We start from the raw sequence: 17,159 nt of genomic DNA on the forward strand, positions 1-17,159 counted from the left end.
CTATACATGTGTGCTTGGAATAAACTGAGACTTGTTGACATTATAGAATGGACTTGTCTCCCATCATTTTTCCACAAAAATGGTGACCCGATCGACGTGATAGGTGCCACAATGGAGTGAAGAAAAAGGGTTCGGGTCCTGATGCAGCTAGGACGGCAAAAGTGCTGAATTGAAATAGAGTGCACCGTGCCCCAGGTGACTGCACAGGCAAGCCTGGCCGATACGTGCTGCCGATGACCTTGGAGGGCTGCAATAGCGCTGACAATATAGGTATGGAGAGGCAAGCAGCATATGATTTATTTACTGCATTCTTGCAGAGAAGGCAGATTAAAGGCATTGATTTGCAAAAAGACCTGCCAGGGTAATTACCATATGGATATTCTAAGGGGTTCTTTGTAAATCCTCATACAGTACATGAGTTGTCTGAGTGGTGTAAGTTCGGGGATAAACTGTGGGAGGAAGTTTTAAATGATGATAAGACAGCTAAAAAGTTGAGAAAGTGGTGGAAGGTAGTTCACAATGAGTTATTACAACATCAGGCAGAAAAGAAAGCTGCCGAGCAGAGAACTTCGGCACTAGAGAAAAATAGAGGTTATAGCGGGGAGGATTGGTTGCCTGGTGTTTCCATGCCACCTGCTGTGTCTACAGTGGAGTTACCTCCATTGCCACCCGTGCCTGAGGACACAGAGTCGCATTGTGAGCCCATGGCTCCTCCAGCCCCCCCAGAACAGAGATCGCCGGTTTGTCGAGATTTGTCTGTCAGTAAGCTGACCCCTAGAGCAGAGTCTGACCTAACGGAGGCTCTGGCCAGGGAACGGAGGGAAGTTTGGGCGACTTTGGCAAGAGAGGAGCTGGACAAAGGAGATGGGCAGGCTTTGGAACTAGCAGCGGAACTGGCTTGTCCTGTAATTTTTCAGCAGCAAGCAGGCAGAAGGTTAACAGCTCAGATCACACCATTAGATTGGAAGTTGTTGTCACAGTTGCGAGCTACAGTGAGTCAGTTTGGAGTTACTAGTGAACCGGCTAGGCAGATATTGGATTATGTTTGGAGTACTAATATATTGCTACCAGGAGATTGTAGAAGTCTTGCTAAGCTTATTTTCTCGCCACATCAGAGACTTTTGTTTGGTGCACACTGGCAGGCAGAGGTTAATGAAGCTGTAGCTATACAAAGGCAGCCTGGAGATCCTCTTCATGGAGTAACTGTAGATGAATTGATGGGCTTAGGACCATATTTTCGCACTGAGGCACAAGCTATGCTAGGACCTGATAAGTGTCGAGAGGCAATGCGACTAGCTCGAAGGGCTGTAGATAAGGTGAAAGTCCTGGGAGGTTTGCCAGCGTATATGGGAATTAAACAAGGAAGGGATGAGACTTTTGGAGCGTTTATTGATAAGGCAGCGGCAGCAATAGAGAGAGCTGGAGTGCCTGAGTTTATGCGTGGATCATTGTTGAAGCAGTGTGCTTTGCAAAATTGTAATGCTTCTACAAGGAGTGTGCTAAACACATTAGGAGCTAATTGGACTATAGAAGATGCATTAGAGAGGATGGCTACTATACCAACGGGGCAGCAGGCATTTTTAGTTGAGGCTATTAAAGAGCTGGGAGAGGGGTTAAAAGAGCAAGCAAAAGCTTCACAGACACAGGTGTTAGCTGCTCTTGCACCCCTCCAAGCGTCAGTAGCAACCCAGGGAAGTGTTTACGGCAGCCGTATGAGATGTTTCCGATGTGGAGGGACAGGACACGTTCGGCGAGAATGCTCTGCTGCTGGAATATGGTGTCCTAAGTGCAAATCGGATACTCATAACATTGCTGCCTGTAAGGGGAGACCGGGAAACGCCCGAAACAGCGCGAACAAGAGCAGCTGTGCTCCGACACAAATAGCTGCTCCAGCTTGTCCAACAGGACACCTTGCGTCCAGCCACAAGAGGGAGCCTCGGGATGGACTTGGCAGCCGCAGTAGAAGTGACTTTAATGGCGCCACAGCCGCAGAAGGTCCCCACTGGAGTTAATGGACCTATTATAATAGAGGGCAGGACAATGGGAAGATCATCGGCCTCTATGCTTGGATTATTTGTGCTGCCTGGTGTCATTGATGCAGACTATACTGGTGAAATTATGATTATGGTTCATACTCCATTTCCTCCTATTCGGATTAATAAAGGACAAAGGATTGCTCAATTGGTTCCTCTGGAGCACGTTACTAAGGCTGTATCCTCACGGAAAAGCCGTGGGGGAGATGGATTTGGCTCTACAGGAGGCTTGACTCTATTAACTTTGGATCTGAATGACAGACCAAGAAAAGAGGTTTTGTTGGAGTATAAGGGACAAAAATGCATGCTTACAGGTTTGCTGGATACAGGTGCTGATTCAAGTATTATTGCACCACAGTGTTGGCCTGCACATTGGCCCTTACAGCCAGCTGCTACAGCAGTAACAGGAGTTGGAGGTTTAACTCTTGCAAGTCGTTCGCCACCTCTTACTGTCTCAATAGATGGTAAAGTCATAAAGGCAATATTTTCTGTTGTTCAATTGCCACCTACGGTGCAATGCGTAATTGGGCGAGACATTTTGACACAGTTAGGGGTTGTCTTGACAAATGAGCACCCTTTGGGATAATAGCCATTGCTTGGACTTTCCCGATTCCCATAATTTGGAAAAATGATGAGCCTATATGGGTAAAGCAATGGCCGTTGAAAAGGGAAAGTCTGCAACATGCTCATGCTTTGGTCATTGAACAATATCAACAAGGGCATCTGAAATTGTCTACAAGTCCTTGGAATACCCCTATCTTTGTGATAAAGAAAAAGTCAGGGAAATATCGCTTGCTACATGACTTGCGGGAGGTTAATAAACAGATGGAGCCAATGGGTGCTCTACAGCCAGGTCTGCCTAATCCAGCAATGTTACCTGAAGGATGGCCTCTATTGATAATAGATCTCAAAGATTGCTTTTTTACAATAGCTTTGCATGACAGGGTACAAAGTGCTTTGCATTTACTTTGCCAGCTCTGAACAGAGAAGGTCCAGATCAAAGATTTGAATGGACGGTTTTGCCTCAGGGTATGCGTAACAGCCCTACTTTATGTCAACTTTATGTAGATTCTGCACTACAACCATTGAGGCAACAATGGCCACAAGCTATTATCTATCACTATATGGATGATATTTTGATTGCTCAGCCTAAGTCATTTACGAGTCAACAGGTTAAACATGTACAAAACTTGCTGGGACGTTTTCAGCTTGTTGTGGCCCCAGAGAAAATGCAGTTAACTTCTCCTTGGAAATACTTGGGATGGACATTGTCTCAAAGCTTGGTAACGCCTCAGAAGTTAGAACTGAAAACACAGATTGTTACTTTAAATGATGCTCAGAAATTACTAGGTGATTTACAATGGCTTAAACCTATAGTGGGCCTTCCAAATGAACTGTTAGATTCTCTTTGACCCTTATTGAAGGGCACAGACCCAACAGCACCAGTGACCCTTAATCCTCAGCAGAAAAGAACTCTTCAGCAAATTACAGACTGTGTGGTTCAGGGTCGTGTACATCGACGAATACTGGGAATCCCGCTTAATCTCACTATATGGTGTGGTGAAAACCATTTGCTGAGAGCTTTAACCCAGCTAGAAACAAAAACGGGAGAGATCAGGGTGTTAGAATGGCTATCCCCTCCACTTCAGCAAACAAAGACTTTAATTCAAAAAAGTGAACTGTTAGCAGCTTTGATAAAACGGGGTCGTGAGAGAATTTTGCAGGTTGATGGGCGAGAGCCTGAACTAATACAGATTCCTATGAAAAAGGACTCTTTACAATGGTATTTGGTCAATAGTGAAGAATTGCAGGAAGCTTTGCTAGGAATAGGAGGTGCTGTCATAACTGAAAATATTAAAAATCCTCCATTACAGTGGATTGGAAAATTGAGTTGGATGGTACGGCCACAGCGAGAAAAGGAGCCGATTCCTGGTGCAATAACAGCATACACAGATGCAGGGAAGAGGTCAAGAACAGCAGCAATTACATGGCAGGAGCAGGGAGTCTGGAATCATTAAATTCTTACTGCAAATGACTCAGATACCCTTCAGACCTTGGAGTTAGCAGCTGTGGTATGGGCTCTAACACTCTTGAAGGGGCCTTTGAATATTGTTACAGATTCCTTGTATGTAGTTGGTGTTGTGGAAAGAATAGAGGATGCTGCTATCAAGGAAGTACGAAATCAGAGACTATTTGAACTGTTCATACAACTTCAAAAAGCAGTAAAAATCCGAGAACATCCTCATGCTATCATCCATATAAGAAGTCACAAATGGGAAATTGGCTCAGGAGAGGGTAATGCCCGGGCAATAAGCTCGTCACAGTGACTCAAACTTCTCCTTTATCAGGGCAAATGCTTGCTAGGGAGGCACATTCTATGTTTCATCAGAATGCAAAAGGGTTACAACGGGAGTTTGGAATATCCCATGCAGATGCCACTGCTATAGTTAGAGCTTGTCCTATCTGTAGTCATCATAATGGGGGTCATGGCATGGGATGGGGAGTTAACCCACGAGGTCTTTCATCTAATGAACTCTGGCAGATGGATGTTACTCATGTAAATAGTTTTGGTCACTTGAAATATGTTCATGTTACTATATATACATATAGTAAATACATCTGGGCAACAGCTCAAGCTGGAGAAAAAGCATTACATGTTATAAGTAATTTGTGTAGTTGTTTTGCAGTAATGGGAGTGCCAAAGCAGATCAAGACAGACAATGGTCCTGCATACATTGGTGGCAGGGTGAATAGATTTTTAAAATCATGGGGAATTAAGCACGTTACAGGAATAGCACACTCTCCCACTGGACAAGCAATTGTAGAAAGGGCAAATGGAACTTTGAAGAGATATCTGGAAAAACATAGAGAGATTGGAGATGTTCAGGAAAGGTTAATGAAAGTGCTCTTTGTTCTTAATCATTTGTGTGTATTTGGGGATTCAGAGGCACCACCTGCAATGGTACATTATGGACAGAAAGAAATGAGCAAAAAGGGCAAAGAAGTATGGGTCAGATATAGGGACCCTAAAACAGGTATTTGGCAGAACCCAGCAAAGGTCCTCTATTGGGGAAGGGGATATCTTTGTGTTTCCACCCCTACAGGTTCACTCTGGGTGCCAGCAAAGTGGACCAAACCAGCTCTGGATGAGTCGTCTCTTAGCTCGCCTGACGGATCAAGACCAGAGGAGAATTAAAGAGAAGCTGATTCGCACAGTGGGACCTATTCTTCAAGAGATAAGAGGACTTTCCCCAGTGATTGATCAACTTTTGCCTTCAGAGTCAACTTTTACGGCAATTGTTACAGCTATTGAGGCTTTACAGACTGTTCATATTCCAGGACCAAAGAATCCTGAGTGTCTTAGTTGTGGGAATTTTAATTGTAACAGTTGGATTGCTTTTGTTTGTGGGGGTTGTGGAAAAACATACTGGGAAGATCAAGTATTTTTAAAACGACATTTTTGGTGTAAACATTGTGACTTTCGAAAACGAGGAGATTCTTGGCAGAGAGATTTAATACGAGACACAGGCTTAGGAGTTGCTATAGCTTTACAGTTATTTGAAGCACCAGAACAAAAGATATTAGCTTTTTATAGGTGGGAAGCAGAACACGCTTGTGATAGATTAATTAAGCAAGCAAATTCAAAAGTTTTATCAACAAGGTGTCAAAAGGAAGTGAAGGTATCTATAAGATCTTATTTAGGAAAACCAGTAGTAGGAAATCCAGACATAGAATTAGATAAGCTTATTAAATATGTGCAGACATTAAAATTAAAATTCAAGCAGAAGAAATCATGAGAGCGATAAGGTGGGTAATCTATCCTGTTCTTTTGACTAATCTTTGTCATGGACTAATACAATTTAATCAGCCCAGAGAAAATATTTGGGTAACCTTGGCTAACATAACTAATCAAAGTTCGCTATGCCTTAGCTTGGGAGGAGTGACAAATCCATTTCGTACCTGCCTAACAGGTGTTCCTGTCTGGAGACCAGAAGAATTTTGTGGATTGATAAGGAATCAGACACTTTGCAAGAATTTTGCAAAGGTGAAAGGGCCAGAAAAGAATATTGATTACACAGAAGCTCAACGAGATGGCTATAGGCAATGTTTGTTGATACTGTCACTTAAAGAAACATTGCAATCTCCACCAGAGGAATTAGATCTCTTTGAAAGTGCTAATGCTAGTTTAGGGAATGTTTCGACAGGAGGATGGTTTAGCTTTGTTCCATTGAATTTGCAGAGTGTAAATAACCCAAGAGACAAATGGGCTTCTCTGGACTCTTCATTGGACTCAGGTAGGGTAGCATCGCAGTTATATTCTAACTGTGATGGTTCCAAGATAAACAAACCCTTAAGGTTGCCAAAGGGTGTATTTTTGATCTGTGGAGATAGAGCTTGGAATGGAATTCCGGTAAAACCACAAGGGGGACCCTGTTACCTAGGAAAACTAGCGCTGTTCCATCCTAATATATCATTGCTAATGCAATGGGACAGGCTAGGGAAGACAAGGAAGAGGCGTGATGTGCATGACTTAGAATGTGATCAGGTTGGACAACCTCAATTTTGGAGTACTTTGAAACAGGTAATAGTAGCAACCCTGTTACCAGGAGGAGCTGCTAGAAAGGCTATGATGTTAGCTGAACAATTGGGATGCTGGACTAAAGATGAACTTAACAAAACATCAGATGTTTTAGCTATGCTTGCTATGGATGTACAAAGTGTAAATCATGCTGTACTGCAGAACAGAGCAGCCATTGATTTTTTGTTGTTAGCCCAGGGACATGGATGTGAGGAATTTGAAGGAATGTGTTGTATGAATCTCTCTGATCATTCTGTATCAATACATGCTAAGATTAAAGAACTACAACAAGGCCTTCATCAATTAAAAGAAGAAGATGGTCTGGGGATAGAAGAATGGCTTAAAAGTTTAGGGATAGGTCCTTGGCTAAGAACTTTTATCATGTATGCAGTAGGAATAATGATTGTTGTTTTCCTACTCTTGCTGATCTTGCCCTGTCTGTTTAACTGTCTTCAGAAGCTGGTAGAACGCATGGCTCAAAAGATGTGGACAACTAACTTAATGGTCCAAAACAAAAACGGGGGAAATATGGAGAGTTTTGTGGATGAATGGCTTCGTGAGAAAGGACATGACTACGTGCAGTTAGTGAAGCAGTAGCTGAAAATTGCACAGTGCAGCAATAGCAGCTGTAGCAATAATATCTTATGTCCTTGGGTAAGCTGGTTCCCAACAGTAGAATGTTCAGCAAAAAGATAAATGTAAGGGAAAACAAAGCAAGATTAGAAAGCTCCAAAGGCGGGGTTGACCTGTTTTTAATACACCAATGATGAGCCTAAATTTTGCAATATGCATGAGCTTCATTATAACGGGTATAACTGTACATGTGTGCTTGGAATAAACTGAGACTTGTTGACATTATAGAATGGACTTGTCTCCCGTCATTTTTTCCACACCTCTCCTGATGGACACAGGGGCCTCTCCATCCACTCTGAATCTTACACCTAAGGGGGGAAAATTGTAAAGGAATGTTTTCTTTATTAAGGGAATAAATGGGAAAGTTGAGCTGGTATCACTTGTTCAATCACTGTTAGGAGATGTGGGGGGTAGGTTTGAAATAAACTAATTTCTTTTTCTTCTTACTCTGATTGTAATTGACTAGGAAGGAATTTCATGGTGGCATTTTAATATTGTAAAAGGTGACACAGAGGCTATTGCTGCTGTACCTTTGGGTCAAATGTCTGGCAAGGCCTGTGCTGAAGGGAACCCAGAGGTGTGGGCAGCCCCAGGGGGAAAATTTGATGCGGAGCCTCTCCAAATTAGTTTGAAGCAACCAGGACAAGTGGTGTCTAAAAGAAACACCCTATTCCAGGGGAGGGAAGGAAGGGCTCACAGCCTGGTATGGAGTCCCTGCTAAAGGCAGGGCTTTTGGAGCCAGGGATGTAGGGAATTACACAGCCTGGATTGAGGATTCTCTGTTCCAGCCAGAACACTGTAGGACTTTTAACCTCAGACAGCCTCCATGCTGTGGTATGGACAGGAGAAAGTGAGCAAAACTTGGGAAAATGAACAACCAAAAATACTGATGCCTCAGCTGGGGCTCTTCCAGACTCAGAAAAGAAATTGGAATTGTAGGTGAACGTTCAACAGTGTGAAACTTGTGCAGTGGCACAGGAGGATTCAGAACTGAGGACAGGGGAAGGGTTTAACCCAGCCTCCTGTTTGAACAGCCCACAGAGGGGCTGGGAAGAAACCCAGCACTGCATTCAAGTGACACAGCTCCAGACCCAGCCTGGGGGAGATTCCAAAGACATTCCCTGGCCTGAGGCAGAAAATGTCTTTGTGGATGGCTCTTCAAGGGCAGCAGAAGGGAACAGAGTTCCAAGACACGCTGTTATTGAGGAAAGGGAATCAGACAAAGTGCAGGTTACCCCCATGGTCAGCTCAACCGGCACAGCTGTGTGTGCTTGTAAGAGCCTGGCACTGAAATGCCCTGAGCAGGAAGGCTTCAATATCTTCTGGTGACACCTTCTCACCTAACAGGGGGGCAAAAGCAATTCTGATTGCTCAGCAACCACTGGATCACTTACTAAGGCATTTCTAAAAGACATAATTCCAATAAAAGGGATTGTGGAAGCCATAGACTCAGAGAGCAGAACTAATTTTGCAGGAGAGTTCCTCCAGGGGGTTATGGCAGCTTTAGGAATACAAATGGGACCTCCATAATCCCTGGCACCCCCAGAGCTCAGGCTGGGTACAAAGAATGAATGGGGATAAAAAGAAACACCTTTAGAAGCTGGGGATTAGATAGTAATAGTTTCAGCAAGTTTTAGAATGGATTTTCTCAGTGAAGATGGAGTCTCCAGCACCCTAACTTTTGGCTATTTATGGAGAAGGCACTGCACATAACAGCTGAGGCTTCCAAAGTGGCTCAAAGTGCAGATGTCTGTTTAGAATGGTGAAGGACATAGGTATGATTCACTAGTAACTTTCAAATACCTGCTCTAAAGCTGGAGTTACTCAAAGAAGAGAGAACTACTTCAACACTTGTAAAGAAGCACCATTTTTTCCAAATCTAATTTTCACATGTAGCTGAATTTTTCAAGAATTGTGTTTTTTATCATACTATGAGTGCAAAACAATCTATTAGAAGTGTTTAAAAACAGATTATTAACAGGAAAAAGTGATCAAAATATCTATTTCCTCTTGTATTAACAATTGAAATACGACTGAAGAAGGGATCAACTCTGCAGTCCCCTGAACCAAACTCACAACTTTTTTAACAGCATGCTCAAAGTTTTCTATACTTCAAGCTTTTCTAGAAAATTCACTTTCTTAATTTCTGCTGTTTCTGTAGCCCCAGACCCTGTATAGTTTATACCAGCTGCATTCTACAGAAGGGATACCCAACTGAGGATACAAATTGCCTGCTGAATGGCCTTCTCTGACTCCATGCTGTTACTTTTGACCTCAGATGGCACAGAAAATGCTCTCCAGTTGACTTGCTTCCAAATGCCAAAAAACCCCAACCCCCAAACTTTTAAACATAAAACAGAAGGAAAGCTTAATTATTTGAGTCAAAATAGCACTGCAAAACAGTTATTCGCAAATATAGGAATAAAAGTGTTATAAAAGATGTGCCTCCTGATACATAAAGATATCCTGAAGAATGATTTTGTATTGTTTATATACATTCAAAATTAGTTTTCATCTTTTTTACTGAAAACTGCGTTTTCATAGACAAACAGAATTTTTTCCTATAACTGGATATCTGCCTGGCAGACATAAATGTTTCTGTCAAATTCACCATTCCACCATGGATATCAGAAGACATCTTGGAGTGACAGGGACAGGGTTTTGCTTCCTTTATTAATGTTTCCATTCTTTGGTTCTCACGTGACCTGTGTCATTTCTTTATTTAAATTCAGAAGCTCTTGCCAGAATACTCTTTCAACTTTGTTTGTAGACGCAATGCAAGAGGTCTGCAACTCTTGCTTTAATGTGGGACAGGAGTTATTTCTTCTTGTAACTGAAGACTAATGACAGACATCACCTTCCTCATTTCTCCTGAAGTAATGCCTCAATTCTCTGTCTGGGTTAGCTGGCTAAATTATTTCATTTCTAAATAGTCAGGTTCTGCTGTGTATAGAGAACTGTGACTTTCAGTGCTTAATATAAGCAAGCACTGAGAGGAGGGATGTACTGAGAAGACGATTTTCTGCGAGATACATATAATACCCTTTCTGCTCCATGTGTTCCTGCTGCAGCCTCAGTTGAGCTGCAGGTCCAGATTTTGATAAGGATTTAAAAAATGTTGGGCACCACTTAGGATCGATTAGACTAGCAATGTCCAGAGGTTTAGAAATTGCATCCTGTAGAAAAGGAGTTTTTCCTCAAAAGCCTGTAAAATGTACAGGGTCACATAGACCAGAAACCTGATCTTTCCCTTATGTCAAAATGGCTCCTAGCTAAATTTCAGGGACCCTCTATGTTAAAATAAGAGAGGTTTGTCAAAGTAAAGCTAATAGTGGCAAAATTCCTTAGCCCAACAAATCAATTGAAATGTCAAGTGCAAATTAAGGATCAGAAAGGAGAGAAAGAAAATAAGAGGTAAAAATAGTCTAACAGAGGCTCCTGACTTAATCATATCAACAGCTGAAGTTAAAAGGTTAGCAGAGGTTGATCTGACTGTTAATGTTTTCTCATCATTTTGTTTATGAGAAAGAAGAAGGGAAGAAGCCTTCCGTCCCTGGTATCAGGTTAAGTTCCTCTGCTTGAGTGGAACAACTCAGTACTCCAAATATAAAAGCTCCAAAGAAGCTCACACAAGGATGTTTGTCTCGAACTGTAATTGGAGTAGATCCATTTGTTTGTGTAATTGCCACCATGGTGGAAATCTGTGCTTCTCTATTTGTGCAACTGCAAATATTTTCTAGGAATGAACCATCTGAATTTTAATATCCCATAGATTCAGTGCAATACAGCATATTACAATATCTTGACCTTTTCAGTGTTCCATAAATTGATTGTCTGGTTATTCCTGTCTCCCCTCGTTTACAGGCCTGGAAACCTTAGAAGAAGAGGTAACATGGCTATCTCTGAGTCGTATCTTTTATATTTATCAGCATTTCCAGAATCACACTTCTAGTGTCTTGAAGGCTTGACAGAAGTTACATACTGTGTGCCTGAGGTGCAGTAGCATATAAAATCATGCCAGAAAAGGCAGGGATGAGTGCCACAGGCGGGCTCACAAGGTTCACCACAGGTGGTCCTGTTGAAGGTCACATTGGTTGACCAGCATTGTTATAAAATTGTGATCTCTCCAGTGAGTTATTCTGACAGCCAGATAAACCTCCAGCTAAATAAATATCATGGGCAACCTTCAACCAACCAAATGTAACTGTTTAATTAATGTGCTTTTCCTAAGTAAATTAAAAAGCAGAGGGAAAAGGCTTCTGGTCTTTAAAGGATGCATAAAGCAGAAAATGAAAGATCTGAATATGAAAGGGAGAGAATCCTCTTAAAGCTGAGGATACAGTGGTAAGAAAAATTATTATTCATTTGCAGACATCACCTCAAACTGATGGACTAGTGAAAAGAAGATACAAATTTTAATAACTGCAAATGTTGGAGTAAGATGCAGAGAAAGAGCAATTGCCACTTTTTCATTGCTTGTCTTCCATCAAAGAAGGGAGAGGGGAAATTCACATTTGGTAGTGTTTATTACAATTATTATGCCCTCAAAAAAAAAGAAAAAAAAAATCCGCCAACCCCAAAATTATAGAACAAAACAGAAATGCTCTGAGGTGGCTCAAATTCTTCCTCTGACACTAAACGCAGATATTTTTTCTCAAGATGCTTTTTCACTTCCAGATGTGCCTTCAGGTCCAACATGTGCCTTGAGGTAAATTCCTCTGCCTAGTGAGTGTGCAGCTGAAGAGGCTATTACTGTTTTGGTAGCTTCCTACAAGCATAGCTCAAGCCATCTCATCTGCCCCTTCCAGCAGCAGCAGAAAGAGGTGTTGAGGTGTTTTGTCTCAAGCGCTGAACAGAACAGGATGCAGATGACATGCATCACATTTTGAAGTCTCACATCCAGTCTGGGGTAGGGGGAGTGCTGTGTGGCTGTGAGACAAACTACATAAGAGAGCCTGAAACACAAAAAAAGACTTCAGTTCCTTTCTTCTCTGCATCGGGGCCATGATGAGTTCCATGACCGGGCTGGGATGGCGGGCGGGGCTGGCCTGTGATGCGCTCTGGGCTCTGTGACAGCACAGGGGCCGTGTCACAATGGGGGCAACTATAAAAGGCCCCAGGCCGGTGCCGCTGCCCCAGTAGAGCCTCGGCAAGCGGTGAGTACACAGCAGAGGGGAGAGGGGGCTGGAGGAGGGCTGGGACAGGAGCGCCGGTCCCCGGGGCTGCCCCGTCTCCAGGGCCCAGCGCCGGGCACAGCGCCTTGCTGGGGGCGCGGGGCGCGCGGGGCAGCGGTGCAGCCTTGCCAGCTGCCGGGGGCCCTTTCCTTCCTGCCACCACATCCCTGCTGCTCCTGCCCCTCACTGTCTCCATTCCGGCCCCACTGAGCCCCTCCTGTGTGTCCTCCTGCAGACCATGGCTTTACTGTCACTGCTGTTTGTGCTTGTGCAAAGCCTGATCCAGTACCCCCAGCCAGCTGGGGATGGGCTGGATGAGGCCACGCACCAGAGAATGCGGGAGCGTCAGGAGCTGCTGGACCGTGAGATGGCCCAGCTGATGCAGGAGCTGGAGCAGGGGCCCCTGCAGCAGCAGGATGAGGGCTGGGGAGCCATGCTCTTTGGTGCCCTGCAGCAGTGGCCATTCTGGGTTCTTGCTGGCATCCTGCTCCTCTTGGGCCTGTGGCTGGGCTGCAGGAGAAGGAGCTGTGAGGCCAGCAGCAGCAGCAAGGACCAGAGCTCCCGCAAGACCTTGGGAGATGAGAGAATAACTGAACAGGAAGAAGACACCGCTGATCCAGAGGAAGGTGAAGAAGACAGAGATATGACTCTGGAGGCAGAAAACAGCGGCACTGAAGATGACAGAGAAGGCAGTCCTGTGGCTGCAGATGATGGCAACAAGGATGATGCCACTAAAGACAATTATGATGTGAAGATGAAGGAGGACAGCGATGTCAACAGTGGCAGTTATGATGTGAAGGAAGACAGCGATGTCGACAATGGCTATCACTTAAAGAAAGAAGGACAGAGTGATGGGGATATGCCAGGAGACACTACCACTGAAGGAAATGAAGAAGAACCTGGCAATGTTGCTGGAAATAAAGAAGATCTAGAGAAGCAAATGAAGAAAAAACCAAGGATGTACAGGTGGACCAAGACAAGGACACTGGAAAGGAAGAAGGAGAAGGAAATGAAGAAAAAAACAATAGTGTTACTATAAAGGCAGGCAAAAACACTGATGTAAATGAAGGTGAAGACAATGTAGATGGAACAGAAGAATACATGGATGTGAAGGTGCAGGAAAGCAGACGTGCCAATGACCAAAGAAGTAAAGACTGGACTGGGCAGGAAGATAGCAATCAATGTGGGAATGAAATTGCCCATAGTGGTTTTCCTGCACCTGAGGAAGTAAATAAGGATGTGATAGCAGAAGATGGCAATGATAGAAACAAGGATGAATAACAGGCTGATGTGAATGTGGAGGGAAACAAGAATAATGATAGACAAGAAGAGGAACAAGGTAATGTGGCTGCCAGTGAAAAAGGTGGCAGTGATGGTGGCAGGGAAGAAAATGCCAGTGGTGGAATTGAAAACAGAGAAGACACCCAAGATGCTGGGAATGAGAAGGACATCCTTTTAGTGGATGGTATAGAGTGGCCTGTGGAGGACCTGGAGAGAGGCTGCTCAGTGACAGCTGAGCTGATGGAGAGCTTCACGCGTGTCTTTGTGTACAGCGTGAGCAATAGCTTTGATCCGGTGCCTCGAGTAGCCATCGGGGTGGGCAGTGCCTTTGAGGCCTGGAGCCCCCATGAGTGGGATGGGGTGTACCGTGTGCTGGTCCCACTGAATCCCACCAGGGCACACCTTCCACCTAGAGCCAAGCAGTGCAGGGCAGACGGCAGCAAGGACCTTCAGCGTCCGTGTGGAGCTGGTGTGCACGTGTGAGAGCGAGCAGCTGGGCGAGAAGCTCTTGTGCCTGCTGCACCACTCGCAGGAGGAGCTGCGGCGGAAGCAGCAACGCAGCCTCCTGGAGACACTCTGCACCGGCTCCTACCTGGATGTGGAGAAAACCTCCCGCTGGTTCTTCCAGATGGTGAGATGCTCGTGGCTGCATGTGCCTCAGTCATACTCTTGGCACTTGGTGTTTCAGCCCTGCAGCCGGTCCTGCCAATTCCAGCTGAGCAGAGGCAAGAGGACCCTGTCGGTGGAGATGCTTTTTGGGTGCACCAAGGACACTCTGACATCTTTGTGGTCAACCAGCCTATAGAGGCCCAGAAAGGCAACTCCGGTAACCTTGTGAGCAGTCAGCCCGCCAAGGCCAACATCCTCACAAGAACAGCATGGCCTGAGACATTCGCTGTGGCGGAGGCAAAATTCTTCCAGCACATTGCCAGGCAGATACCATGTAAGAGGTTGCACCTGAAATACCTGCAGCTCTTCACCTGCATGCTGAGTGGCACAGGTTTTTCCACCTCTAACTGGAAGACTCTGGTCATGCATGTGTTAAACATCTTACCACCAGTCTACTGGCGCAGGAAGGAATTTCCACTGTGGCTGTAGGACATCATGGCATACATGCAGCTCTGCCTGAAATGGAAACGCCTGGATCATTTTGTTCTAGGCAACGAGAAGCTTCCTGCAGAGATCAGCTTGCCGCCAGCAATGCAAAAGGTTGAGCCACTCAACCTCTTTGAGTACCTGGCCCGAGATCCAGATGCCCACAGAAAGGCAATGGAGGCTTATGCTCAGCTGCACTTTCGCCTCTGGATGATGCTCTCCAACACTGAGAAGAATTCCCTGCACAAAGCTCTGATGGAGAAGTTCGCAGCCAATTGCTGCGACGTCGACTCTTTGTGATTGTTGTATTTGTCCGTGGCAATCCTGAAGCTGCTTTCCTGCTCCTGTGGAAGGAAGATGGTGCATCACATGGTTTTGTTGTGCAGACACTTCCATGAGTGGCCTTGCCCTTCACCTTCCATTTGCAACAGTGCTGTTGCCTAAGTCAAGGAGGCAGAAACTGGCTCCACCTGCACATCCCCGCAGAAGAACAGTGAAGCTGATGGAGGTTGCTTGGAATATCTCGAAGACAGCAACCTAGCCTGTTAGGGACTTAATGTAGTTATTTAGTGAGTTGTAGTTTTAATTAGACTTGTTTCTTAGCATTCATTCCAGAGGCCCTTTAGTGTTGGCAGTATATAACTATTTTGCAAAGCTACCCTTAGTGTAGAGAAATAGAGTTTAGACTAGATTAGTTTAAACCCTTAGTTTAGAGAATTACCCTTAGTTTAGAGAATTACCCTTAGTTTAGAGAATTCCCCCAGTTGCTTGTCTGCTTTTAAATAATACTTGAATATCTATGTTTGAGAAACTAATAAAAGAAGTTAAGTTTCTCAAATTGCCTGAAATGTGTCATTCTTTGTACGTAACCCTCTATATCTTTGAGAATGTCCTTCCTATACCTCTATTTGAAATAAAGACTCTTTGCAAACAGAGATGTTGGATATATTAAGTATGCTGTCTCTTGAGCATTTCCATAGAAATGCTTGAAGTTTGAAGTGAAAATGCCCTGAAATGCCTGAAATTTTGCAGCAGAGTACTCTTGATTTTTTTTAGCAATCTTTGGAAAGATTGCTGAAGTTTTCTTTACACAGTCAGTTTTACACACTCCTAGGGAACAATTTAGTCTTAAAAGATTGAGCTACCCTTCAGTAATAGCTGCCCTTCAGCAATATCTACATATATATGTGTGAAGAAATAACAAAAGAAGAAAAATTTCTCAAATTGCCTGAAATCTGTCCTTCTTTTTATTTGACCCACCATTTATAGCAGAAAACAAAACAGGTCCCAATAGATGCAGCTAATTAAAGGAAGAAGAAAAAGCTTCAACTTCTGAGTAAAAAAACTACAAATGAACACAGTGATAGTTACAGCATGGTCACACTGTCTAGGTGTGCTCTAACCCTTGAGCTGTAGTGTAGCAAATTTGAGTAAAGTAGCAGTGTCTTCCAAAAAACAATCTATTTTCCCTCCATATCCAAACTAAAGCTGTCAATGTACCTGCCATTAAAGCAGTTAGTCACTTACATGGGGCTGCAGGGTAAAACATTGCTTGATCTGCTCAAGTCCCCCAACTTTTTCTGTGGCATTTAAATCCTGAGAAGATATAAATAACCTATCTTTATCAATTTGGCTGATATTTAGCTTTGAGCAGCATACTAATTCATAGTAAGGAGCAAAGTGCAAGAAAAAACACTACAAACAGTAGAAATGAAAATAATATGCAGGAAAAGAAAGGCCAGTCATGAAGCAGGTGAGAGCAGCCACCCCACAGTTTCCTAAAGCCCACAGAGATTTGCTCTAGGTGGCCAATCAAGCTTTTTGGTTCTTTGGCATATCTCAGTTCTTTCTTGCTTCAGGTACTCTGTTCTTCTCACCTCCTTCCACCAAGGCAGAAATAGGCTGTAATAAGTACTGCAACCCAAATCCTCTCAGTCCCCAAGTATTAGTGAATTACTATCCAAACTAAAAAGGCTGCTTTAACCCCCAGCTTGCTCAATGACAGTGCCTTCAGTCTAAGGAGCAAGGTACACCCAGGAGGATTCACAGCAATGACACAAGGTTCAAATGTCGTCATGGGCAGTCAATCTTCGCTTTGTGCTCTGTGAAGCATGGCCAGTGGGCAGCGATTTAATCTCTTGAGTCACCCCTGGTTAAAAGCGCACTTGTTTCCTCTTCTTTTTTTGCCTTTCAAGGTCTTCCAAGCCAGAAGCAAGGCAGAAGCTCACAGAAATCTTGAGGTAAGAAGCAGTGTTCTTCCAAGGATTCTGACCTTGCTATGGCTCACATAGGAAGCAAATCAGCCCTGCAAAATAGGACTTCTCTGCATTTTCCATGTGGATCAGAATATTCAAAAATAACTGG

At 44.0% G+C, this 17,159-nt stretch overlaps 1 protein-coding gene across 1 annotated transcript; it reads left to right on the forward strand.

Moving 5' to 3' along the window:
• The first annotated feature begins 233 nt into the window (after positions 1-233).
• LOC144248437 (uncharacterized) lies at positions 234-15,095 on the forward strand. Its single transcript, XM_077790605.1, is given in 10 exon segments — positions 234-270; positions 412-992; positions 2,419-2,497; positions 4,152-4,207; positions 5,138-5,248; positions 12,655-12,875; positions 12,957-13,280; positions 13,343-14,086; positions 14,088-14,458; positions 14,461-15,095. Coding segments are annotated over 10 exon segments (3,159 nt in total).
• The last annotated feature ends 2,064 nt before the right edge of the window (positions 15,096-17,159 follow it).

The sequence above is a fragment of the Lonchura striata genome, unplaced genomic scaffold, assembly GCF_046129695.1.
Source record: "Lonchura striata isolate bLonStr1 unplaced genomic scaffold, bLonStr1.mat Scaffold_123, whole genome shotgun sequence".
NCBI classification, from domain to species: domain Eukaryota; kingdom Metazoa; phylum Chordata; class Aves; order Passeriformes; family Estrildidae; genus Lonchura; species Lonchura striata.